At 41.1% G+C, this 26,753-nt stretch overlaps 1 protein-coding gene across 1 annotated transcript; it reads left to right on the top strand.

Moving 5' to 3' along the window:
* cdk1 (cyclin dependent kinase 1) lies at nt 1–26,753 on the top strand. Its single transcript, XM_060842321.1, has 9 exons — nt 1–130; nt 1,880–1,975; nt 14,707–14,763; nt 16,054–16,210; nt 17,246–17,369; nt 22,329–22,499; nt 23,998–24,161; nt 25,369–25,507; nt 26,399–26,753. The coding sequence occupies exons 3-9, from the start codon at nt 14,727–14,729 to the stop codon at nt 26,510–26,512; spliced, it is 906 nt and encodes a 301-aa protein (XP_060698304.1). The 5' UTR covers nt 1–130; nt 1,880–1,975; nt 14,707–14,726; the 3' UTR covers nt 26,513–26,753.

Genomic DNA, 26,753 nt, shown 5'->3' with positions numbered 1-26,753 from the left:
TTGGACTGAGCGAGCGGCGTTCAAACTGCGGCGGGAGCGGACCCACAGCAACGAGTGCTGCTGTCTCAGTCAACCCAGCGCCGCTCGGCCCCCTTCTCCAGCATAACCCTCACCCGCGCACAGCCTGCAGGTTCGTCCCGGCCGCTGATGGGACCCAGGAGCAGAACCACCTCCCGGGTGATCCAGTGCCGTCCCCGGGGTCTGAGGGGTCTGGGGATGGGGGGGGAGGTGGGGGGTGAGTAGAGAGCCCTCAGGCCTGGCCTGGAAGCTGGGTCTGGGCCTCCTGGATGTGCCCGAGGTGGTGGTGGTGGTGGTGGGGAGGCTAACTTCTGGATGCCACATGTGAAGCTCTTTGAACGTGACAGATCCAGCACCTGCAGCTGTCAGCGTCTTTGTTTAATTCTGTTTTTGAAGAGTTAATCAATCTCGTTAGGTCAGAGGGGGTTTAACAACAGCTGTATCATCAGATTACAGTATAGGGAGACCGATCTCCAGCATTTGTTGCTTTCATTAACTGGGCACGATTTGAAATAATTGGTTCAGAGGCCAAGTAAGTAATTTTTCGCATTCAAACCCTTTGTGAGGATGGTGAGCTAGTCCCTGAAATGGAGATGCCCCTGTTGGACTGGGGAGTACAAAGTTTAAAAATCACCCAACACCAGGTTATGGTCCAACAGGGGCATATAACTTAGTTCCTGAAAGGTGAGGCACTGTTACCTATAAAACTACAGACCAAGAGTTAGAAAAATGGTCACCATTCCAGTATTAAAGAAGGGTCCTATCATGTTCGAAATATGAAACTTTCTTTCTCAACAGATACTGCCAGACCCACTGAGTTTTTATTTAACATTCTCTACGTCCACAGTACTTTGGTTTTGGTAGCTTAAAATAGCATAAGGTTTGAGTGCTCATGGCTGTTGAAGATATGCTTAACTAAATGGTTTCTTATGTGAAGTAAAGGCTCATAAAAGCAAGGGAATTATGGTGAACCTTTAAAGCTGGTTTAACTCAAATACATTATGTAATGTAGCATTTTTATGAAGGATGTTACAGCAGATTGATAATGGTTTCAATCATAAATGTCTTAAGTGATAAGGATGTAGTATAGGAGCTGTATTTTTTTTCTTGAGTAGAGAGGTTGAGAGGAGATTTAATAGGTGCTTTTAATCATGAGTCTAAATTAAATTGATAGGGAGGAACTGTTCGTGAAGGAAGGATGACTGATTTTAAGGTGATTTGTAAAGGAAGCAACAGTGACATGAGGAAGAACCTTTACTTCTCCAATGAAAGATTAAAATCTGGAAAGCAGTTACCTGAGAGTGTGGTGAAAGCAGTCTTAATTATAGCTTTTGGAAGAGATTTTATTTTTTCTGAAGAGAAATTGGAAAAAAAATGACCTGATGTGACTAACTCTTATGGACACATGCTGCATGAATGTCTATTTCCATCCCACCTTATGTTATCACCATTCTGAAGTTATTTGTTTCTATGAATGAATGTAATGGCTAGAAAGGCTGTTGGAATGTGGGTGTGGACAATCCGGTTATTTCATGCACCAGCTTTGTGACCTGCTTTGGACAGCATATGTTTTAATGTGAGCTTTGGTATGTTTAGCTATGATGTCCACCTCAGCTCATTGGCCCTTACCACAGACGTTCAATTGTGAAGAATATGCATAACTCAAGGTAGCAAGTTTAATTATTCCTCTAGTTTGGTTGGGTGCTCTAGAGAGTCCAAGACTGTCTGTCTGGAGAAATTCTGACTTTTTTTCCCCCCTCTATTTGCTGCATTGCTGATTTAAGTTCATAACTTTACTGCTTGCAATTTTTTTCAAAGTACAGAACAGATTGATAACATTCAATCATCTGTATTTCAACAGGCCATCTGACTATTACATGCCTGGAAGCTGCAAGGATCCTCTGTACTGAAGTTATTGCTGAAAGATTTAACCTGGGACTTTCGCCTGTAAATACGGGTAAGTTTTCTGATATTTCATCATTTTAACCATTTGTAAATTCTTCACCTGTCGCGTAATGCTGCAAGTTTCCGAAGTTTTCTTCAAGATTTACAAGCAACTATTTCAACGACAATGAGATGAAGTAGTCTTGGGGAAACTAGAATGCATGACAACCAAGACTTTCTTCCAAGTCAAACATGATTCCTTTGTTTTCCCTCTGTTATAATTATCACCAGACTGTTGCACCATTCACTTTATATTTCTGACAGAACATGTCAGACAAGTTATGGGCCATTTCAAGGATAACAGACCAAGGTTCTTAAAGCCAACTGCTTATACACAACCAAAGGAATAGGGAAGCGGTTAAGAACAAGCCTCAATGATTCCTTTGCACACTGCAATAACTGATTCTGTTTACCAAAGGGAGTAAATTGTACAGTGTAATCCGAAATAGTGTCAATGCAACTAAACTGCAGTACGGTTCAAGCAATAAATGCCAATGCTCCACATGAGAGCTACTTGGCAGTCAGGCTGCATCTCGAGAATGAACGTGAAGTAACAAAATCATCAGCTACCACTGGAAAATAAACAGGAGGAAGCATGATCTGAAATTGTTGAATCCTGATGGCAGTATTAAGATGACACGACTGAAAGCCCAGTCATTACTGAGCAGAGATGTTTTACAAATTGTTTAAAATCTGATTGAAGATTTGTAGCTCGGGTATCCGTTGTTGTGGTTCTGCTCGCCGAGCTGGAAGTTTTTGCTGCAAACGTTTCGTTCCCTGGCTAGGGAACATCATCAGTGCTGTTGGAGCCTCGTGTGAAGCGCTGCTTTGATGTTTCTTCCGGTATTTATAGTGGTTTGTTCTTGCCGCTTCCGGGTGTCAGTTTCAGCTGCAGTGATTTGTGTGAGGGGTCCAGGTCGATGTGTCTGTTGATGGATGTTCTTGCCGTTTCCGGGTGTCAGGTTCAGCTGTAGTGGTTTGTATATGGTGTCCAGGTCAATGTGTCTGTTGATGGAGTTTGGGGATGAATGCCATGCTTCTAGGAATTCTCTGGCTGTTCTCTGTCTGGCTTGTCCTATGATAGTGGTGTTTTCCCAGTCAAATTTGACAAGCCAGACAGAGAACAGCCAGAGAATTCCTAGAAGCATGGCATTCATCCCCAAACTCCATCAACAGACACATTGACCTGGACACCATATACAAACCACTACAGCTGAACCTGACACCCGGAAACGGCAAGAACATCCATCAACAGACACATCGACCTGGACCCCACATACAAATCACTGCAGCTGAAACTGACACCCGGAAGCGGCAAGAACAAACCACTATAAATACCGGAAGAAACATCAAAGCAGCGCTTCACACGAGGCTCCAACAGCACTGATGATGTTCCCTAGCCAGGGAACGAAACGTTTGCAGCAAAAACTTCCAGCTCGGCGAGCAGAACCACAACAATGTTTTACAAAGTTATTACCTAAACTGCATTTGGATACTGTATCATCAGCGGTGAGTGCATCATACTTAATTGCATGTACAAGTAAATTGCTACTTGACCTGGAATGAGTATTTGGGACCCCAGAAGGTAAGAAGGAAGAAGATGAAAGTGCAGGTGGTGCATCCTCTGCCCTTGTGTTGGATTGGCATGGATGATTGTGAGCCTGTGTCGCACAGAGGAAACAGTTCTTTTGGATTTCTTAAAGGGAAGGGGGAGGTGAATTTGTATGGTCACAGCATAATGCTGGGTAAAGTGGGAAAAGATGAAGAATGATCTGAATAAAAGGTGAAGACAGGTTAATGAATTCCAGGTGGGTAAAAGTAAGCAAAAATGAGGTGATGTTAGGAATTGTTGGTTAAGAAACGCAAGATCTCAAATTCAACCTCAAGAAACCAAACTAAGTCAATAATTTGTATTTTTTCAGTATCTCTGTAATGTAAACACAAAGGGCTTCTGGTTATAATTGAATGCAGAGTCATATAGGAGATGATTAACAGCTTATTCATAGAGGCTGGATTTAAGCAGCCTCTTTAAGAGAGAAAGAGCTAGAAAGGTTCCCGCAGGAAATTTTGAAGCTTAGTGCAGGCAGCAGAAGGCATGGCTACTGTTTAAATCTCCGTTCTTAAATTCTCAGCATAGGATGAGGCCCCCAGTTAGTCCATAGTATCTGCACTGACATTTGAAATGAGCAATTTACTTAGTTGTGTGCTCCTGCCTTCTTGCAGGAAAGGAACAATTTAATCCCTCTTTATTCATGTTTTGACTGAAATGTGTGGTAGCGGCATTTATCAGACTGTGCATTCAGATCATAAAGATTTTTCTCATTGTTTTTGCTTTTTTTAATCATTACTTTGAATCTGAGTACCTCTAGAGTCCTGAGAAATTTTATAACATGGGAAAGCAGCCCTATAACCCATTGTATCCACACTGCTCATCTTACAGGTATCCTCTTTAATTCTCTCTTCTGGCATTTGGCCTACATTTAGATATTCATTTCAATACTTCCAAGTTGTGATAGTTCCTGTCTCTCCCAGTCTCTCAAATGCTGAGTTCTACAAATCTATCACTCTTGGTGAAAAATATTTCCTTGAAATTCCCCTCAACCTCCTGCCCTTACCATGTGCTTTTGTCCCTTGTTTATTTACCCCTTTACTAAAAGGAAAACTATCTTCCTATTTACTGTCTTTTATCCTCATAATTTTGTACACCACAATCAGGTTCTCCCCTCAGCCTTGTCAGCTGTAATGAAAGCAACTCCAGCCTGTATAGTCTTTCTTTCTTAGTTGAATCAATCCAGCCCAAGCCACATCTTGGTGAATCAAGTTCTCATTCTCTCTAGTGCAATCCTGTTGTATAGTGACCAGAATTGCAATAGTGCTCAATCTGCTCCAATGAACATCCTGTACAACTCCATTGTAACTTCGCTGCTGTATTCAATATCTTCACTTAATAAAAACAAGTCCAAGCAGACAAATCTTTATCTGAAATCGTCGGGACCAGCTGTTTTTCAGATTTTAGAATTTTTCGACTTTCAGAATAAGTGACAGTTTGGTGAAATTTTTTCAAAATCTTACCGGAGAAGCAGACTTACTAAGTAAAATAGGCCTTGAGAGAGAATGGAGGCCTACTGGTACTGGGCCACGCCCCCCAGTGACACCATCAAGTGGGTGTCGACTTGGGTTAACTGTTTACACGCCGAATAACCTTGGTAAAGAGAAAAATACTTCACAAAAAAAACCTCTGGACTTTGGAGCTTTTTGGATTTTGGGATTTCAGATAAAGGATTGCCTACCTGTATTCCAAATGCTGCCTTATCCACTTGTCCTGTTACTATCGCGAATGTATTAAAATGCACAAGTGTCCCTCTGGTCCTCTGTATTTGTGCCTTACCCTTCAAGTTGTCCTCTTGCTTTGTTAGATCTCTCAAAATAGCATCATGTTATACTTAGGGTTAAATTCCACCTGTCACTGTTCAGCTTGTCTTATCACCACATCTATATCAGGCAGCATCCAAGGAGCAGGAGAGTTGACAATTTGGGCATAAGAAGGGCTGTTCTTTTCCAGCACCAGTCTGTTCAACTCTGATCTCCAGCATCTGCAGTCATCACTTTCTCCACCTTATCTATGTCATCCTAGTTGAAAGCGTTTTTCCTTGCTATTTACTGCATTTCCAATTTCTAACATCTGTCTAGATCACAATCCCAGATAGTTTCTGGACTAGCACTAAACTCTGGTACGCCACTGGGCATAGTCACACAATTTTGGCTACTACCACCTTCTTGTTTGACTCCTTGGGTTCAATTTGCCAAATTGCCCTGGCTGTTGCTGCTTTTAGTCTGGCAAATGACACCTTGTCAAACATCTTACTGAAGTCTGTAGATACTATCAACTTACTGCTGTCATCTGCACACCTAGTCACTTCCTCAAAAAATGCAATCAAGCTTGTCATGTGATTTCTCCTTGACAAATCCATGATGGTTATCCTTGATTAATCCATGCCACTTTCAATGAAAATTAATTCTGTCCTGTAGAATTTTTCCAGAAATATCTCTCCCACTGAGACTCGCTGGCTGATAATTCCATGGTTTATCTCTACTTCTTGAATAATGGTAGTACATTAGCTGTCCTCAAACCTTCTGTTAACTCTCCTGTGGTGAGAGGATTTGATACTTAGTATAAGGGCCCCTGCAATCTCCTCCTTTGCCTCCCATAGTAGCCTGGGATACATCTCATCTGAGGAAAACAGTCCTAATTTGGCCTATCTGTCTACATATGTCTCTCTTCTCTGGAACCATTCTTGTGAATCTCTACTGCACTTTCACAATACCTTCACATCTTCCCTAAAGTACAATGCTTGAAACTGGATACGATCCCTGGCTGAGCGTATCCAACTTCTCCATGAGTATTCGAATGTATTTCTTTCTGAAACTCTCCAATTTGTTCATATTATTCCTATAATGTGGATCCCAGAACTGTACACCACCCTCTAGCTGAGGTCTAACTAATAAGTATCATGTATGAGTTCAACATCTCCTCATTTAGTACACTGTACTTATGTATAGTATTTTAATTTTGATTAACTGCTCTCCCAATAGGTCCAACACTCTGAATGACATACACGTATATGTCCGAGTCCTTCACCTCCTGTGCCCTTTTTTAGAATTGTTCTCTTAATTTTGTTTGCCCCTGTTCTTCCTAACACTATGTACGACCTCACATTTTTTCTTATTGAACTTTGGCTGCTTGTCTTTCCATTTTACCAACCTGTTTAGGTCCAATGAAGTTCTGCACTTTTCTCCTTTTATGGTTTAGAATGCTCCCAGTTTTGTCTGCTGTATAAACTTTGTGCACAGGCACAATTCAAAGGTCTAGGTCAATAATATCAAGATTAGGGAGGATTCCAATACTGGCCCCTTGGGAACCCTGTTCCAAATCTTCCTTCAGCTCCAAAAGTATTTATGTATCAATTCTGTTTACTATCATTGACCAGTAGTATATCCATGTTGCTACTAGATCCCACATGATCTCACTTTCTTCTCGGCAGCACTATTAAATGTCTTTTTCAGAATCCATGTACATTATATCAAGTGCATGCCCTCAGCAATGCTGTTAACTATTGAAGAGCTTCCAGCAAATTTTCAGCAACCTGATTTTCCACTGGGAACTCATGCTATTTTCTTCAACTTGCATTTGTCCATGCAATTTATCAATTTGTTCTGGAAGTTCCCCCACCAAATTTAAACTAACCAGCTTGTATTTGCTGTAAGTTGAAGATGCTGAAGAAGACGCAGTTACATAAGTACAGTTATCAGGAGATTGTGGAGTTGAAAGAACAGCAATAGAGAATTGTGGAAGTCATTGCCAGCCAGATAAAAACAATGATGAAGACCTTAGTTGAGTCATTGTTTAACTGGTGCAAACACAGCTACAAGCCTTTTGCTCAATCATATTGGTTCTAGAAGGGCTTATGCCCGAAACGTCGAATCTCCTGCTCCTTGGATGCTGCCTGACCTGCTGCGCTTTTCCAGCAACACATTTTCAACTCTGATCTCCAGCATCTGCAGACCTCACTTTCTCCTCTAGAAAAGTCGAATCAGCCTCATCCTATTTTCCTGCTCTTAGTCCATAATCCTTTAGATTCGAGCACCTCAAGGACATGTCAGGAATTTTTTTTAATATAATGAGGGTTTCTGCTTTTCATGTTTAGTGAACTCCAGAGACCCCTTCCCACCTCTCTGGATTTAAAGCAAAGCTAATCTAATTGATTGAGACTAATTTAATCAGCTGAGCCAATCTTTTGACATTGTTAAAATTCTCCACGCCAGTCAGCAACCTTAAATCTCCCCTCCCTTCTGGTGATCGCATTCTTCATGTGATGTTACGACCAAAACTGTAGGCAGTACTATAGCTGCAGTCTGTATAGTGCTTTCAACAGTTCTAGCGCAAGCTTTCTGCACGTAGATATTAGTCTTCAGTGAATGAAGAAAAGCATCCTTGACTAGTTTACCTAGTTGGTCTGTTACCTTTGTGGGTATATTGATGCTTCAAGATTCCTCTGTTCTTTTCTAATTCTCAAGAATCCTTCCATTATTGCATATTTCTCTTTCTGAAATGTTACTTCACATTTCTCTGGGTTAAGATCGGAAGCTACAGGAGCAGAACTAATTCATTTGGCCCATTGAGTTTGCTCCACATTTTGACCATGACTGATGTGTTTTTCTCATTCCCGTTCTTCTGCCTTCCATAGTAATCCTTAAGCCCCTTACTAATCGAGCCTATTTATCAGTCTTGAAGACACGCAATGACTTGACCTCCACAGCCTTTTGTGGCAATGAGTTCCACAGACTCATTACCCCCTGGCTAAAGAAATTCTCCTCATCTCCATTCTAAATTGTCAGCCCTCCGCTCTGAGGCTCGTGGAAACAGCATCTTCATGACCACTCTATCCAATTCTTCAGTTTCAATCTGATCTCTGTTTAGTCTATCAAGGGCAAACCCAAATTCCTCAAACTCTCATGACAAGCCCTTCATCCCCAGGATTATTCTTGTAAACCTCCTCTGTTCCATCTCCAGTGCTAGTACATCCTTCCTTACATACAAGGACCAAAACTGTCATTATATTCCAAATGTGACCTGACAGAACCTTATACAGCCTCGCAATACATCTCTGCTCTAATATTCTAGTCCTCTTGAATTGAATGCTAATACTGCATTTACCTTCCTAATGGCTAGTTGATCTTGCATGCTAAGCTTGAGAATCCTGAACTCTGACCTCAAAATCCCTTATGCTTAAGACTTCCCCCATTTAGAAAATAATCTATACCTCTACTTTTCCTAGCAAAGTGTGTAACCTTGCATCTTCCTGCATTGTTTCCATCTATCATTTTTTTGTCCACTCTCCTAGCCTTAGTTCTTCTGCAGCCTCCTCACCGTTACCTGGCCTTCCACTTATCTTTGTGCTACGTTTGCAGATGAAACAATGCCCTCGGTTTGTTTATTTACGTATAATATGAATAGCTGTGATTACAACACTGCCCTCTGCAAACTGTACTTATCACTGGCTGCCATCCTGAAAAAGAGTTGAAAATGTGTTGCTGGAAAAGGCTCATGCCCGAAACGTCGATTCTTCTGTTCCTTGGATGCTGCCTGTCCTGCTGCGCTTTTCCAGCAACACATTTTCAGCTCTGATCTCCAGCATCTGCAGTCCTCACTTTCTCCTGAAAAAGACCCCATTATCCTTGCCTTCTGCTAGTCATGCAATCCTCTATCCATGTCAATACCTTGTTCCTGACATCATGGGCTGTGGTTACTTTGTCAAAGGCCTTCGAGAAATACAAATATCTGTGGATCATGTCCACTGGCATGTCTGAATAGATCATGTTCACTGGCTGATCTTTGTCTAACTTGCTTGATCTCTCCTTAAGAATTCTAACTGACTTGTTAGGCATGACTTCTCCTTGATAACTGCCCTATAGTTTCCTGTCTTCTATCTCCCTCCTTAATCAGCAGTATTAGATTTGCTATTTTTCAGTCCTCTGAGACCCTTTCTCACTCCAGTGATTTGATTTGATTTGATTAGATTAGATTACTTAGTGTGGAAACAGGCCCTTCGGCCCAACAAGTCCACACCGACCCGCCGAAGTGCAACGCACCCATACCCCTACATTTATCCCTTGCCTAACACTACGGGCAATTTAGCATGACCAATTCACCTGACCCGCACATCCTTGGACTGTGGGAGGAAAACGGAGCACCCGGAGGAAACCCACGCAGACACGGGGAGAACGTGCAAACTCCACACAGTCAGTCGCCTGAGTCGGGAATTGAACCCGGGTCTCAGGTGCTGTGAGACAGCAGTGCCAACCACTGTGCCGCCCATCCTGAAAGATGACTTATCCATCTTCAGGCCTTTCTGCTTCCCCCAGCACCACCCCAATGATGGGCTCTGCACTCACCTCTGCCCCATATTCTTGAAGTTTTAATTTAAAGTGTCTGCTCGGTTCATCTGCCGTTTCTTTGTTACCCATTAATTCTCCAGGTTCACCTTTCAGAGGGCCAGTGCCCACTGCCTGTCCTTTTGCTAAGGCGTGTATCCTTGGATATTTTATTCTCATCCCTGATCCCCTTGCAGCCACATCATTTTGATACCTGAAACATTGTACTTGCCAAATTCAATCTGCGCTACAAGTTCATTTCCTTCGTTTGGTCTGCTGCATGCATTTAAGGTACCCTCAATCCTGTGACTGCCCCTTTCCCTTACATGCTGTGCCTGAGGTTAGATCCTTGAGCCTTTAAATAGTCTCTACCCTGTTACTTGTTCTGGAAACTTTAATAACCTCTGCTAAACCCTCCTTCCCTTCAAAGTTTTCCATGCAACTAGAGCTCCCCTCCAATATTGTTTAAAGCCCTATCCATGTTAGTGTCCAGGACTCCGATTCAGGTTTTTTTTAAAAGATATTTTTATTAGAAATTTAATATTTTGACCGATTTACAAAAATAAACAGAACTTTCAAGCACAGACATTAATATAAAAATAGATCTTAAATATATAATCATCAAAATTCAAAGGAATAATACTAAAGAAGAAAGAAAAACAATGAAACTCAGTTAACTACTAATCTAATCCACAATTATCCAGAGTGTATAGTTGAGTCACTTACATCCTTCAAACAAGAGAAAATGTTCTCTAATACACTCATAACAGTATAATAAAAAGGAAACTATTTCCAAACAATAAGAACAAAAAAAAAAAACATGTTTGAATGGAGATCCTCCCCCTTGTTCTCAGGGGGCCTTACTTCCTTTCTAAAGGTCCACCATATCCTCTCCCAAACAGTGTCCCACCCTTGACCCGGGTGCTCCTTAATAGGATTTAGATATAATACCGAGCTAGAGTTAACAGTGAGCGCCCCACCCCCACCCCTCCCCACCCATACCTGAGTATATCTGATAGCATCAATGCCACGTACAAACACACATAACTATAAAATTACATCTCCAACAGATTACAGTTAAGTATAATAACATAAAATAGCAAGGGAAGACAACCCTGCTCCCAGAAGCAAAAGTAAAGTAGAGTAAAGTATCCACTTTTCCCCACGGAGTGTGGAAGAGGCAAGCCAACATAAATTGTCTCTTACGATTTATTTAAACGAGTCTAAAAGTTCCTTAGCCTCTTCTGGTGATCTAAAATTATACTCGGATCCTTCGTGGGTAAAGCATAACGTCGCTGGGTAGCGTAAGGTGTATTGAATATTTAAGTTCCTTAGACATTTCTTCACCTCATCAAACGCCTCCCTCCTTCGTGCCAAAGCCGGGGAGAAGTCCTGAAATAACATAATCTTGGATCCTTCATGGATCATGGCTTTAGGATCCTTTCCAAGATTTCTGGAGGCATCCAGGAGTATCTGCCTCTCCTTATAACTCTGCAGCCGGAACAGGACCGGGCGTGGGCGCTGGTTTGGGCCAGATCCGCGTACTGCGACCCGGTAGGCCCACTCCACCCTTACCCGGTCAGTTTCAGCCCCCAGGTTTAAAAGCTGGGGCAGCCATCGCTCCAGAAATACTACTAACTGTCCCTTCTCTTCTTGTTCAGGGAGGCCCAGAAGACGGATATTCTTTCTCCGATTTCTATTATCCAGGTCATCCATGTAGATTTCAAAGGCCCGGACTCTCTGCTCCAGAGCTCGCACCTGTTCTGCAGCTGTTTGTGCTGCAGCCTCGGAGGTCGTGGCCTTTAGCTCCGCCCCCTTCACTCGGCCCTGTAATTCCTCGAGAGCCTCGCTGTACTTTTGTAGCTTTTCTTCGAATGAGTTCCATCTCTGTCTGGATTCTGCGATGAAATTGACAAGTGTCGTTTCCAGCCTGGCAATCATCTCTTCAAGGCCTGTTTTTACATCAGCTGCAGCAGGAGGAGGAGAGGAGGGTGGGGGAGGGGTCTTTGTTTTCTGAGAGCTGCGGGATCCCTTTGGTTTACTCATTATCCACTTAATATTAAACTGCTTAAATATAATAGTAAGCAGCTAATTAAGGTTAGAAAATTTTTTTGGGTGGTTTGGTAAGTGTGGTGGAGGTGAGTAACTCACTTTACCCAGGTTTTGGGAAGAGCTCTGTAAACTCAGACTTGCTGAGTCGCCGCCATCTTGGATCTCCCCCCGATTCAGGTTCAGTCTGTCTAATCAGAACAAATTCCTCCTTCCTCAGTATTAGTGCCAGTGTTCGATGAATTTAAACAAGTTTCTCCCACACCAATCTTTTGAGTCATGTATTTGCCCAGTTAAGTTTTTTTGACAGTTTGCTAATTGGCTCTTGGCCTAGGTATTAATTGGGGTATAATTGCCTTTTGTAGTTGTGCTTTATAATTTAGCCCCTGTTCATATTCCCTCAGTAGAACCTCTTTCCGTCTATGTCGTTGGTACCTATGTGAACCATGACAACTGGCTCTCTCCTCTCTCTTTCTTTCTCTCTTTCCCTTCCAATCCCCCCCCTTCACAGCTTCACAGGAGGCTCCCAAGCACTGAGGATGTCACCTAGACAGGGGACGAAACGTCTGCAACACAAATTCCCAGCTCGGCGAACAGAACCACAACAAAGTCCTTAACTTCCTGCTACTGGGTCAACTTTGGATTCATCTTGCCTTCTGTTGCCCTCCATTTTTGCCTGTCTGAGCCTACACTTGGATCCTTGTCAAACCTTGTTAAAATCCATGTAGACCCATTGAATTCTTCTTGTTACCTCCATAAAATGCAATCAACGTAATCAGATGTGACCTCCCCATAGGCTAGGGAGTGCTTTGTGGTAAGAATCAAAAACAAGAGCTTTGCACTTCCCTGCGAACAGAAGAAAGTTTCTGCTGGTCCTTTACTGGCTGTTGAATCAGGGGTTTGGCAATTTGGAAACAAGTGGAGGGTTTTTTGGTTCATTCAAGAGACATGAGCATTACTGGATTGCCAACATTTATTGCTTGTCCCTAGTTACCATTAAGAAGGTGGTGGTGAGCTACCTCCTTGAACAGCTCAATCCATGTGTTGTAGGTAGACCTACAATGCCATTAGGGTGGGAATTCCAAAATTTTGTCCCAGTAACACTGAAGGAATGGCTTTCCAATATAGGGTAGCTAGTGCCTTGGAGAGGAAGTTGACTTGAGTGGTTGAGGTGGAGTTGTGTGTAATTAGCAAACATTTGAACAATGATGCTTTGTTTACTGATGGCACAAGGAGCTGCTTGCAGATGAGAAAGAGGGCAATGGATGGATTCTTAAGTGGATACAAATAATGATGGGGGAACATGAATAAAATATCTTAAACGTTTTAGAGCACAGAAAGTGGTCCTTTGACCAAGGTATCTGTGCTGGTCATCAACAGCCGTCTATGCTAATACTATTTTCCAGCCCTTGGCCCATAGCATTGCATGCTGTGCTGTTTCAAATGTCTTGTGGGTCCTTGCCTCTGTCACACTTTTTTTTTCAGGCAGTGTTCCAGATGCCCGTAAGTTCCTGGCTGGTTTTTCTTTCTTTCTTTTCCTCAGATACCCTCTAAACCTTAAAATTGTGTCCCCTGATTATTGACCCTTCAACTGAGGGGGAAAAGTTTCTCCCTATCTACCTGTGCCAATCAGAAGTGTGTGGAGCTCAATTAGTTCTCTTGTCCACTCCCACCTCCGCCTTCTCTGCTGTTGGGAAACAATGTCAGCCTCTCCAGTCTCTCTCCATTGCCTGACCTGGGATGATTCAGTCATGTCCTGGTGAATCTCTTCTGTATTCGTTCTGTGGTATAATGTGGTGACCTAACCAGTTACATGCAGCTCCATTATAACCTCCTCCTTGCTCTTTTTATTTATAAGAGAATTGAACATAAGCAAGTATCTCATGCTGCCTTGACCATGTTATTGACCTGTTCTGCCTTCAAAGGTCTGTGGACATGCACACCATGTCCCTCAGAAAATATGTATTTCCTAGGGTCCTACAATTGTGCTTGCCTTGTTAATACACTCAAATCCATCACCCCTCTCTCTTTTTTAGATTAATTGTCATTTGCCACTTTACTCCTGTCTATCCAGTCCGTCTGTCTTGCACTGTTGTAGTCCGAATGAATGCAACTCCCATTGCCTTTGTCTGTTGTGGGTTTGAGGCCTTGTAGTCTGGAATGTCAGATTTTCTGTGGAAAGGGCATTAGTAGATTAGGTGGACTTTATTATTTGAATTCTGATCCATGAATTGCTATTTCAGAATTCTAATAGCATAGCCACTATTTATTGTCATCATTCTCTTTTGTGAGAGGTGTCAAAATGCTGATTCATTTGTGATCAAAGAACAAATCATTTCAGTGCCTGAAGTAAATTCCTAGAAGGTTAAGTTGTGACTGCATAGAAAGTTCTGTTTTCCTGCATCAGTAGAGTTGTCAAGATCTAGTTTCCTATCAAGCCACTTTCTCCAGACTCTCACCCTATTTCTGTTCAGACAGGATCCCACACTGCATGTCGTCCATCCCCCACCCTCTCTGACTGCTGAACTAAATGTTGCCAAACTTTTGCCATTGCATTTCTTCACAACGCTGGGCGTTTTATCACGTTACGTCCACAAATGTTTGTCCTGAAATGAAATCTTTTGCAATATAAATTTGTAAAGTGAAAATTATACAGCTGGTTTTGAAGATTGTTCACGTTTGGAGTTTAAATGTTTACAGTATTTCAAAACTCATCGGTTTTATTCTGTCATGGAAATCTAATCTTCTGATATTTGTTTGCAGGCTGAATTGTGAACAACAGCATGGAGGATTATGTAAAGATTGAGAAAATTGGTGAAGGTGAGCAATATTTTTTTAAGTTGAATCTTTAAGCTGACTTGCAGAGTATACAACAGAATGATACTTTGGCTAAAGTTGAAATGTGGTCTGTTCATTGGATAACCATGTTCCCTTTGTATATGAAATGCTTTAGTATCATCCCATCCCTTTTTTTGCCACTGCAAGCTCTGAGGAAAAGATACAAATCATGTTGGCCAATGAAGTCGCATCGATTGATGTAAGACTTTGAATTCAGTTGATGCATTAAATGAAATATTTTGCACTCCCACCTCAATTAAATTAGTTTGAAATTTAGGCAGGCTAAGTGCTCAATTTTTTTTGAGGATGGAGTTTTAGAATGGGACATTTTAATGGGAAGATGGCCAGTACCTGGAGAAATGGGGACTAGTTAAGAATATCACTCCTGTGGGAGCCAGAAAGGTGGTTAAATCATTTGGTGGGAAAAAGATTTGGTGGGGTGGGGGTGGGGTGCGATGGGAAGGTGCTATAAGAGAAGTTGATACAAAGGGAAGCTATTCACTATCATTGTGAATTTGTATGAAAACTCAACAGCTCATCAATTACTGCAATGTTCTAGTATTGTTCTAGTCATTTTATGAATTCGCCAGTGAAGTTATTCAGAGTTTTACAGTTCAGTTAACAGGGCTCTTGTTGGTCAAGGGCAATCTGCGAAAGTCATGAATGTATAAATGACTTCCAGACCTGGAAGAGTCATAGCAATTTCCAAAAATGCCCAATGTCAGTGGAAAGTCATGCAATTTTATACAAAGAGGTGAGACTTCTAACCTTTATCCAATGTTTCTTGGTGTATGTTTGACCACCATTAATTATTTGCTTTGCTTCACATATCCAGAACCAGTTTTGCCCACCTATCCAATCTCATCCCTTACCACCAGTAAATGGCTGTTTTGGAAACTGTCAGAGCAACCGCAGTAGTAGGAAAACTAGCCTGTCAAACAGGGATGATGTATATGCCTCCATTCCCCAATCCCAGCTTTCTTAGCTCTATTGTGTGAAGAGAATTTTGATAGTGTCCATTTCAGATACTTTGTTGTGGAAGCAAGGACTTGGTAGATACTTTTTTTTTCAGAGCGTGGTGAACAAGGTCAAGAACAAATACCTGCTGGGGCAGCAATATCTAAATCAGTGTAATAGTTGAGACCTCCTCCTTGGTCAGCTTTCACAAGGCCTACTGGAAATTCTTTCTTTAATGGTGGGGAAAAGTCACAGCATTTCATTTTACTAAAGCTATAGGAACCTTGATTTTAAGATATTGCTGAACATTTTTAGGTACTTATGGGGTCGTTTATAAAGGACGTCATAAAACGACTCAGCAGATAGTAGCCATGAAGAAAATCCGGTTGGAGAGTGAAGAGGAAGGTGTTCCCAGCACTGCAATCAGAGAGATTTCCCTTTTAAAAGAACTACAGCACCCTAATATTGTCTGGTGAGTGTACAGAGCTAAATTGAGGTGTACATATTTTTGTATTCAGGTTGCATGAAGTTAGAATGAAATCAAGACATCCATGAATGTTGCAGACTGCAGTAAATGTTCTAATTTACTCCATTTGGCAAGAATCCACAAGGTTGAGCAATGTGGTTTTGCAGATTGTGAATGATGCAACAATTTGCAGTTAATTACTCAGGTGCCTAAAGTTGCTGAAGTTAATTGATCAAAAAAATTTGAGAATCTTGGTAACTTGTTAATTTGCAATTTGTTTAAAACTGTTCAAACGATATTATAGTGAATAGGTCATTTGAATAATGGTTGTTTTCTGTACAAAGTGAATATGGTGATGACTATTTCACTTAGGCTGGGTGCGCTGTGATTCAGGAGGATCCTGACGTGGGTGATACAGAATGATTAATTTGCCAGTGAGAAGGAATAACACCACATTATCAAATTAAATATTGGCTTTTTTTTGGCAACGTTTTTAAATATTTTCTAATCAATCTGTTCAGATATGTTATGACACATTTTTAGAGGTGTGGGTCTTGAACCCAGCCTCCTGGTTCAGAGGTTGGAAATTAGCACTGCACAACAAGCAGTGGTGGTGACAACTTTGTTACATATTTTTCTTGAAGTCAAAAGCAGGGTTGAATATATTAAGAGGAGGTGCCCTTGAGGGCTATGTTGATGCACTGTCCGGTGAGGAACTGAGCCATATAACTGTTGCTGACTTGACTATTGAGGACTTAACCTTTGGTGTAGTCAGTGTAGAAACTGCTAATATTCCCAATGTTACTCACTCTGCAGTATTTTCCCCTGAGTAACTGTAAATTATTCCATGGCACTATTCAAAGGAGGATAATAGCCAGCCAGTATTCTGTCTAGACTCTCAAAACTAGGGAATTTCTGACAACTATAGTAGTGTACTTCAATCAAGTCTGTGTCTTTTGTCGACAAGAGAGAATTTGACGTGAAGTTGCTACGCAAGTTATTAAAGCCAAGCAATTAATTCAACTTTTCCCTCTTCTTTAGTCTTCAAGATGTACTAATGCAAGATGCAAGGCTGTATCTGATATTTGAATTTCTTTCAATGGATCTGAAAAAGTATTTGGACTCCTTACCTACTCGCCAGATGATGGACCAAATGCTAGTAAAGGTATCTGAAACGTTACTGAAATCTGAAACTCCTTCATTGGGTAGGGAGATTTGAATAGAATTGTAATGTTTTCATTTAAACTGATGAATTGAAACATTTTTTAAATAGACAAATTAGTGTTGAGCTTTTCTAAAAATAATTCTCCACTTAAGCAAATTGCATTTATGCTGCGTGATACTTCTAGGAAACATTGTATTGTAAATGAACATTAGCTTGGAAAATTAGAAGGGAATCAGGAAACATTTAGACATTTCTGGAAGTTTGACCTAAATTGCAATTCAGCAGTAGACTAATATCAAATTAGAAATTTCCATTCTGCCTTCTCAACTTATTGGTTTTTCTGTTGTAATTACGATTTAGGATTTGCTTGACATTCTTTCACCAACCTGTAAATCCCCTTGAACCTGGTTGAACATTGCGTAAGCCTGGGCACTGCCAAACTTTCTGATGTTGCACCTTTACGCACTTTCTAATATTATCAACTGTCTCCCACTAAAGGTGCACATGTAGTTATCTTCTTCTCCAAATTACTTTCTGTGCTGTAACCAATGTTTCAGTAACTTACTCACTCCATTAACACTCGTTCTCATTAGTCTCCCTCTCCTGTCTTGCTTGCTGTTCCTTATATCAATGGCCTGTGCTTGGCTACTTGGTCAATGCTACTTGTTTAATCAGGATAACATTCAGAAAAAGAATATTAATACAGTGATATGGTAAATTTCTCCAGGGAGGGATTATTGTTAAACTGAAGCCACATAGTCCAGACCACTGGGCTTCCTTCCCTCAAGGACACTACTCTGCAAGAAGCTAGGGAGGTGATTGCTGGGCCTTTTGCTGAGATATTTGTATCATCGATAGTCACAGGTGAGATGCCAGAAGACTGGAGGTTGGCTAACGTGGTGCCACTGTTTAAGAAGTGTAGTAAGGACAAGCCAAAGAATTATCGACCTGTGAACTTGACATTGGTGGTGAGCAAGTTGTTGGAGGGAATCCTGAAGGACAGAATTTACATGTATTTGGAAGAGCAAGGACAGATTAGGGATAGTCAAAATGGCTTTGTGTGGGAAATTATGTCTCACAAACTTGATTGAGTTTGTTGAAGAGATAATAAAGAGGATTGATGAGGGCAGAGTGGTGGTTGTGATCTGTATGGACTCCAGTAAGGTGTTCAACAAGGTTCCCCATGGGAGACTGGTTAGCAAGGTTAGATCTCATGGAGCAGAGGGAGAACTAGTTATTTGGATCCAGAACTGGCTCAAAGGTAGAGGGTTATTTTTCAGACTGGAGGCCTGTGGCCAGTGGAGTGTCATAAATATCAGTTCTGGGTCCACTAGCTTTTGTCATTTATATAAATGATTTGAATGTGAGCATAATAGGTACAGTTAGCAAGTTTGTAGTTGACACCAAAATTGAAGGTGTAATGGACAGCGAAGACGGTTACCTTAGATTACAACAGGATCTTGATCAGATGGGCCAATGGGCTGAGAAGTGGCAGATGGAGTTTAATTCAGATCAATGTGAGGTGCTGCATGTTGGGAAGTCAAATCTTAGCAGGACTTGTATAAAGTCCTGGGGACTGTTGCTGTACAAAGAGACCTTGGAGTGCAGGTTCATAGCTCCTTGAAAGTGGAGTCGCAGCTAGATAGGAAAGTGAGGAAGACATTTACTATGCTTTCCTTTTTAGTCAGGGTATTGAGTCCAGCAGTTAGGAGGTCATGTTGTGGCTGTATAAGACATTGGTTAGGCCACTGTTGGAATATTGCATGCAAATCTTGTCTCCTTCCTATTGAAAGGATATTGTGAAACTTGAAAAGGTTCAGAAAAGATTTACAAGGATGTTGCCAGGGCTGGAGGATTTGAGCTATAGGGAGAGGGCTGAACAGGTTGGGGCTATTTTCCCTCAAGCTTCAGAGACTGAGAGGTGACCTTTCAGAGACTTATAAAATCATGAGGGGCATGGATATGACAAATAGACAAAGTCTTTTCCCCGGGGTAGTGGAGTCCAGAGCTAGAGGGCATAGATTTAGGGTGAGAGGGGTAAGTGTTTCACTCAGGGTGGTACATGTATGGAATGAGCTGCAGAGGAAGTGGTGGAGACTAGTATGATTGCAACATTTAAAAGGCATTTGGATGGGTATATGAATAGGAAGGGTTTGGAGGGATATGGGCAGGTGGGACTAGATTGGGTTGAGATATCTGGTCGTCATGGACGAGTTGTACCGAAGGGACTGTTTCCGTGCTGTATATCTCTGACTCTATGACATTAATGAATCTAGAGTGCTTTGACACGAGGTGCATAGTTCCATGCATACTTTTACTTATAGCAACATTATTTTCAAATTTTTACGATTTACTTTGTGACTACCATGATGAAACTTAAATTCTCGTTCTCGTGTATTAGTCTGGCTTTTGGGTATCTTTCCGGTAAGGTAATTGCTGGACTACTGTAACAGTACTGTTCTGAGATTCTACTGTATTCATTAGATACTGAGGTCTGTACTTTACAATGGCTTAAATAAAAGGAGGCTTTTCTTGTTTCCTTTTCAATACGATTTCTTAGTGCTGACTCTAGCTGCCAGATACTTCTGATATTTCATTTTTACCTGTTGTTATACCATCCATCCGCTTCCTTGGCTTTGCTAACTTGAGTTCAAGTGCTATATCTGTTCCATTGCACAATTATTTAAACTTTTTATTTCAGGACTGAATGCTTTCCTACTCAGTGTAAATATTCCAAAACTCCGGAATGAGGGGGGGAATCTGATTGAAACTCTCGAATACTGCGAGGCCTGGATAGAGTGGATGTGGCAAAGATGCTTCCACCAGTAGAAGAGACTACTACCCACAAGCCCGATCTCAGCGTGAAGGGACAACCTTTCAGAACTGAGATGAGGAATGTTTCAGCCAGAGGGTAGTGAATCTGTGGAACTCATTGTTGCAGAAGGCTGTGGAGGCCAAGTCACAGATGTACAGCACAGAATCAGACCCTTCAGTCTAACCCGTCCATGCAGATCAGATATCCCAACCCAATCTCGTCCCACCTGCCAGCACACCCGGCCCATATCCCTCTAAACCCTTCCTATTCATGCCTTTTAAATGTTGCAATTGTACCTGCCTCCGCCACTTTCTCTGGCAGCTCATTATATACACACACCACCCTCTACATGAAAAAAGTTGCCCCATAGATCTCTTTTATATCTTTCCCCTCTCACCATAAACCTGTGCCCTCTAGTTCGGGAGACCCCCACCCCAGAGAAAAGACTTTTGTCTTTTTATCTGATCCATGCCCTTCATGATTTTAAGTGTTTTAAGAGTGAGATAGAAAGGTAAGGGGATCCAAGGTTATATGGAGAAGGCAGGAGAATTGGGTTGAGAACATATCAGCCATGATCGAATGGTGGTGTAGACTCTTGCCAAATGGCCTAATTCTTCTCCTGCATCTTATGGACCCCAGTGCTTCTGTTTCTTGTAATTGTCAGAAAGAAACAAGAACCAGGGGATCATAGGTGGCTGTTTCCACTACCTCCAGTTGCACCTTCCAGGTGAAGCAGTGCTTTACCTGCACTTCACGCAATCTAATCTACTGCATTCACTGCTCACAATTTCCTCATCAACATTGGGGAAGCGAAACATAGACTGGCTGACCACTTAGCAGAACACCTACGTGTATCCCCCAAAAAAAGAGCTTCCAGTTGCTGCCTCCTTGAACTAACTAGGAGAAAGTGATGACTGAAAAGCTGGTGAGAAGTGTGGCGCTAGAAAAACACAGTAGGTCAGGCAGCATTTGAGGAGCATTCCTGTTGAAGGGCTCGTGCCTGAAACATTAACTCTCCTGCTTCTCTGTTGCTGCCTGACCTGCTGTGCTTTTCCTGCACAACACTCTTGACTCTAATCTCCAGAATCTGCAATCCTCATTTTTTCCCCATGTTATCATATGATCTGCTAATACACACAACCCATTGTGAGCCACTAATAGTCCCTATGACCAGCTCTTTGTTCTCCTAGACTGATGGTTATGCACTCATTTGTCCAATTGTTCTCTCTCTTTGAACTCTTCACTATCCTTTATTCCTCACCTCTTCTCTCCTCTTCCCTGCCACCCCTACACCTCCAACACCCTATCTTCTGCATAAAATCCAATTTTTTTTTTGAGCTACCCTCCGTTCTGAGCAAGGGTCACTGGACGTGAAACGTTACTCTGATTTGCTTCCACAGATGCTGCCTGACCTGCTGAGCTTTTCCAGCGATATCTGTTTTTGTTTGAGTAAGAAACAGTCCGTTTGTATGCAATGTTACACATCTTCCACTTTTAGCCAGAGACTATAGATTGTGTTGTTTTTAGAATCCACTTTCCATGTGTTATTTTGTAAGATATCTTGAGCTCCAAGTGTCATTTTATCCAGGTTTGTCCTTGTATGATTGCTGCGTGTTTAATTAATTCATCTGTCTTTTGCTTAAACTCAGTCTTTCCTAGGATCTCCATTCCCAAGTCTTTGCACTTGTACAATCTTGAGTCTTATCTACTCTGGACTCCTTATGTATCCTAATTTTTCAATTTTTATCCTGGATGCTGGTGTTTGTTTTCCCAACTTCAAATGAATGAAGACTGCTTTTAAGTGCACCCTTACAGCTAATATATTTGCTCCAAAGTTTGGTTTATTAAAAAAATTGTCAGCAATGATGGATACACAGATATTGGGTTAAAAAGTAACTTTCGCACTGCCCTCCACAGCACCTCCAGTCTCCTTGAGCCTCTCCCATCCACTTTTTGTTTGAACTTGCTGAGGTTGATAAATGCATGCTAACGTTCGCTATTGTCTGTATTTCTCCCTGGCCTGTTACTCTGCTACGTAATCCGTTTTGAAGTAAAATGATAGTCTCCTTATGTGGTTTAAACCAATTTTCTCTCATGTATTTATGACCTATGGTGATTGATGTGGTTCCTTTCTCTTTTTTCAGAGTTACCTGTACCAGATAACACAAGGGATTGCGTTCTGTCACTCGAGAAGAGTTTTGCACAGAGACTTAAAGCCTCAGAATTTGCTGATTGATAGTAAAGGCGTAATTAAATTGGCTGACTTTGGACTGGCTCGTGCCTTTGGTGTCCCTGTCAGAGTTTATACTCATGAGGTACATGTCCAGTTGTGCAGTTTCTTTGTTCCAGTATATGAATGAATGCTCTTTTAAAGGTTTTCTATTCGAGTTGCTTTAATGATTGCTTTGCGTCTGTTTTCAGATTGGCAGTTTTCTGTTTCAATAGAATGCCCATTTATTAAGATTCCTCGATAATTGGACTGGCTGCCTTTTACTACCGTATAGGTCTTCAGCTCTAAATCTTTCCTGGCCCTTTGCATTCTTTGTATCCACTTTACAGATGAAAGCATGGCTATTTGCAAACAGTGTAACGTAGATAGTCTAACCTTTCAAGCACCTTTTAAATGGGAGTATGTTGATTTCCATCTTTACCTTCATAGATGAGAATTGGAATCTGAAATCCCAGGGAGCCAACATTCTAATAAATAAAAACAAACATCCAGTAAAAAAGGAATAGAATGAATGCTTCAGGTTGATGACCATTTATCAGAACTGGTACTTGGCAATGTAAAGGCTTTAAGCTGGAGAGGACTGGCCAAAAGCAAGATGATCAGCTAGAAGACACAGGAGATTATATGAGAAATGGGTAATAGTAAAAGGAAAAAAAGCTTTTGTCCCTGTACGCTTCCCATTTACACAGAATATCAATGATAGATGTTGTTCATGTTGAGTCCAGAAGGCTAGGCAATGCCTTTTCAAATTTAAGTTCAAGGAGCAGCACTCCATGTTTCAGTGATGTACTTCACAGCTTTCAGGACTCAATATGCGATCATATAATTTGGGTCAGAGTCATTAGTCCTTGATGGCAGCTGTTGGTGGTCTGACCTTCCCTAATACATTACTTTTTCTTGTTCCAGTACCATCTCACATTATCTTCAGCTTTGTTATATTCCTAATAAATGAGGGAGGAATTCAGAGCCAGTATTAACCTGGAGAGGATTTCGTCCAGAACAAAGTTTACGGTTTTAAAAACAGGCTTACTGATTCTCTTTTGGATGGGTTCTTCATTTGACACATTTTAACAGATATCAATATTTGGGTGTTTAGTCTCTCCACATCCACTGGATCGAAAACTTTTCTTTTTGACTTTTCTTTCCCTATCAGACGATAATGTTCTCAGTTCTGACAAAAGATTATCAATCCGAAATGTTGTCTCTCACTCACTCACTCTCTCACTCACTCACTCACTCACACACACATTCATATACACACACATACACACACACACGCGCTCGGCAGATGCTGCCTCACGTGCTGAATATTTTCAACAAAGTGGTATGTGCCAGCATTTTAGTCTTTCCCATGTAATATTACATGGACACATTAACAGTCATCTCTGCTTGTGAAAATGTTTGTTTTCGAGTTCCTCTTTCGACAGGGTTTCTAATTTAAAAACTATTGTCAGGAAATATTGATTTAGTCATCAGTGCTGAGCAATATTCTGTGGTGTGCCTGACTGTCATTGGGGCCTCCATTAAATAATGGGAGTTTTACAAGCTAATAGGTAATTGCATGTGTGATTTTGTTTTCAAAGGTTGTGACACTGTGGTATAGGGCTCCCGAAGTACTCCTTGGTTCTGCCCGTTACTCCACACCAGTGGATATCTGGAGTATTGGCACAATATTTGCTGAAATGGCCACTAAGAGACCTCTCTTCCATGGAGACTCTGAAATTGATCAACTGTTCAGAATTTTCAGGTACATTGAAACAAAAGCACTCCATCTCCATAACAAGGTGCAAGAAGATTTCTGCTTCTGTCTTTCCCCTCATCTCCAGAGTGGGCTATCCATGTTTTCCAAAGTTAGTGCACTACAAGGAGGAAATGTTCTCTTTTTATAATGGGGGGGGGGGGGGGCGGGGTGAGGGAATCTGCTATTTACAAGACAGCAGTCACAGAATTATCGTCATCCAGCATGGAAACAGGATTTTTGGCCCAACTTTTCCATGTGACCAGTTTTTTTTTTAAACTGAACTCGTCCCATTGCCTGTGTTTGGCTCCTATCCCTCGAAATAACATGAGAGTTAATAGCATTTCCATCGGCTGAGTCTATGGAAATAGGAAGCCATTTCACATGGCTTAAATCCATTTTGTGTCCTGAAAAGTCCTCTATGTCAATCAGTACTAGTCATGGGTGACTGAATTTACTGAAACCAGTCCATAATCCAGAGGGAACTTGCTTTGAATCAACATCTATATGTTTAGGTTCCTTCTTTGTTTGAAGTGGCTATGATCAATTCTGGAGGACTGTCCAAAATAAGTCTGGAGGATTCTATTGTATTTCCTTGCTCTTTACTGAGGATAAGTTGCTGAGTGATGCAAGTCACCAGGCAATGTTTTCATTCAAGTGTCTCATGGAGTTCTCTATCATTGAGTTAATTAACATGTTAACTTTCATATTTGAAGAGCAGTGAGAATTTAATTTACTTTGTGCATCAGTATTAGTGGTGGAGTTACAAGGAGTTTAAACCTAATATGTCACCAAGATAATAAAAATTTGAGGTGTTGATGAGATGAATAACTTGGTGTAATTTAAGTCGTGGAAAGCAAGTGTAGTCAGGTCTTGTGTCAGATGGAACTGTAAGTCAGTTCTCCCCTTCAGCTGTTTGGTAATCCTACCTCCATGTTGGCGGTGAATATAAAATCAAAGCAGCTTCTTTATGAAAGCCTTCCTGGAAGTTCAGTTCGAGAGCCAGTTTATTCCCATTCAACCAAATTGCAGCGAACAGTAATGGAAGTGATAGCTTTTGGCCTTTTTATGTTGTGACTTTAGGGTGGCAATGACTTTACAATGATGTTAGACTTCTGGGTTATCCCAGTTTGAAGTGGGTTGGAGGGCCACAATGGACCTTGAGGCAACATTGAAGCACCTTACTGTAATTTTCAAACTTGTCTTGCTTTCTCAGGACCTTGGGTACCCCAAACAATGAAATCTGGCCTGAGGTCGAGGCTTTGCCAGATTACAAGAACACCTTTCCCAAGTGGAAGGCAGGCAGCTTGTCACAAGTGAAGAACATTGATGCAAATGGCCTTGACCTGCTAGCAGTAAGTGGATTTTTACAAATATGTTCCCTGCTTTCTGTCACTATTTTCTATGGGCAGATGTGAATTCATTCATTTAAATAGTAGTACCACTAGGTAAAACTTTAAATTCCCTGCTACAACTATGTTTGAGCTAAATTTATATGCCCTATGGTAATGGATTCAGATTTTAACAGTTCACTGCTACAATTAGACTATCGGTACACATTTGCAGCATATTTTCTGCATTTCTATGAAAGCTTTCATTACAATCTTCTGTTAACTGGCTGTGATGTTTGCTCATGCTCCAATTATTTGGCAAATTGAACAAAGCCAATTTGCATTATAATGAGTAGGCTGTATGTAATGGTGCAAGAAGCAATTGGGAATAAAATTTGTGCTGATGCAAACCTTTTCAAATATGAAATGTTACCATTTCATAAACAGCAAGCATATCGATGTATTTAGGAATACCAGCTGAACTTGTGAAATTCAGAGTTAGCACAATACAGAACTCTCTGTAGTTTTTAGAGAAAAAAACAACTCTAAGCCCTGTTAGAGAAAAATCGTGCTTTAGAAATAATACTTGCATTACAGCCAACACACATTTTAAAAGTTCACACTTTGACAAACTGGGGACATTTTCTAATCACGTATAGCGAACCCTTGTTAATGAAACACATTAAAGTAGATTGACCTGCATAAATAAAACAAGATAAACTCAAATGTTTCATTGCACCTTTGACTTGTACAATCATTCATTTGTTAGAATTTTGAGTTTACAATATTTTCTTTTAAGCTTTGTATGTTTATGGCTACATTCATGTGTACCTGTTAAATTTTGTAAACTAGATAGTTCTCTCACTAGGCATAGCAAATGATCACCTCTGTAATGAAGTATTTGTCTTTTACCAGAAAACCTTGATTTATGATCCTGCCAGAAGAATATCTGCAAAGGAAGCTTTGCGTCACCCGTATTTTGATGACTTGGATAAATCTAGTCTCCCTGCCAATATCCAAAGGAATTGATGGTTGTTGAAAAGTGTTGCCTCTTTTGGCAGTTGGGAATCACCAAATGCACCAGGACCACTTTTCTTCACCAACTTTTTAAAAAGAAAATCCAGCTACAACCATTTGTGTTAAACCTCTGTAGATTTGTCTGTTCATATCTATGTATTTCTTTCCTTCTAACTATTCTATTGTGGCACAATACTGTATGTTTTTGTACCTGTATAACTTGTAAATACAAATAAAGGCTTAATGTACACCA

This window comes from Hemiscyllium ocellatum, chromosome 22 (genome assembly GCF_020745735.1).
Source record: "Hemiscyllium ocellatum isolate sHemOce1 chromosome 22, sHemOce1.pat.X.cur, whole genome shotgun sequence".
NCBI classification, from domain to species: domain Eukaryota; kingdom Metazoa; phylum Chordata; class Chondrichthyes; order Orectolobiformes; family Hemiscylliidae; genus Hemiscyllium; species Hemiscyllium ocellatum.
This window is presented reverse-complemented; position numbering and strand designations above follow the sequence as displayed.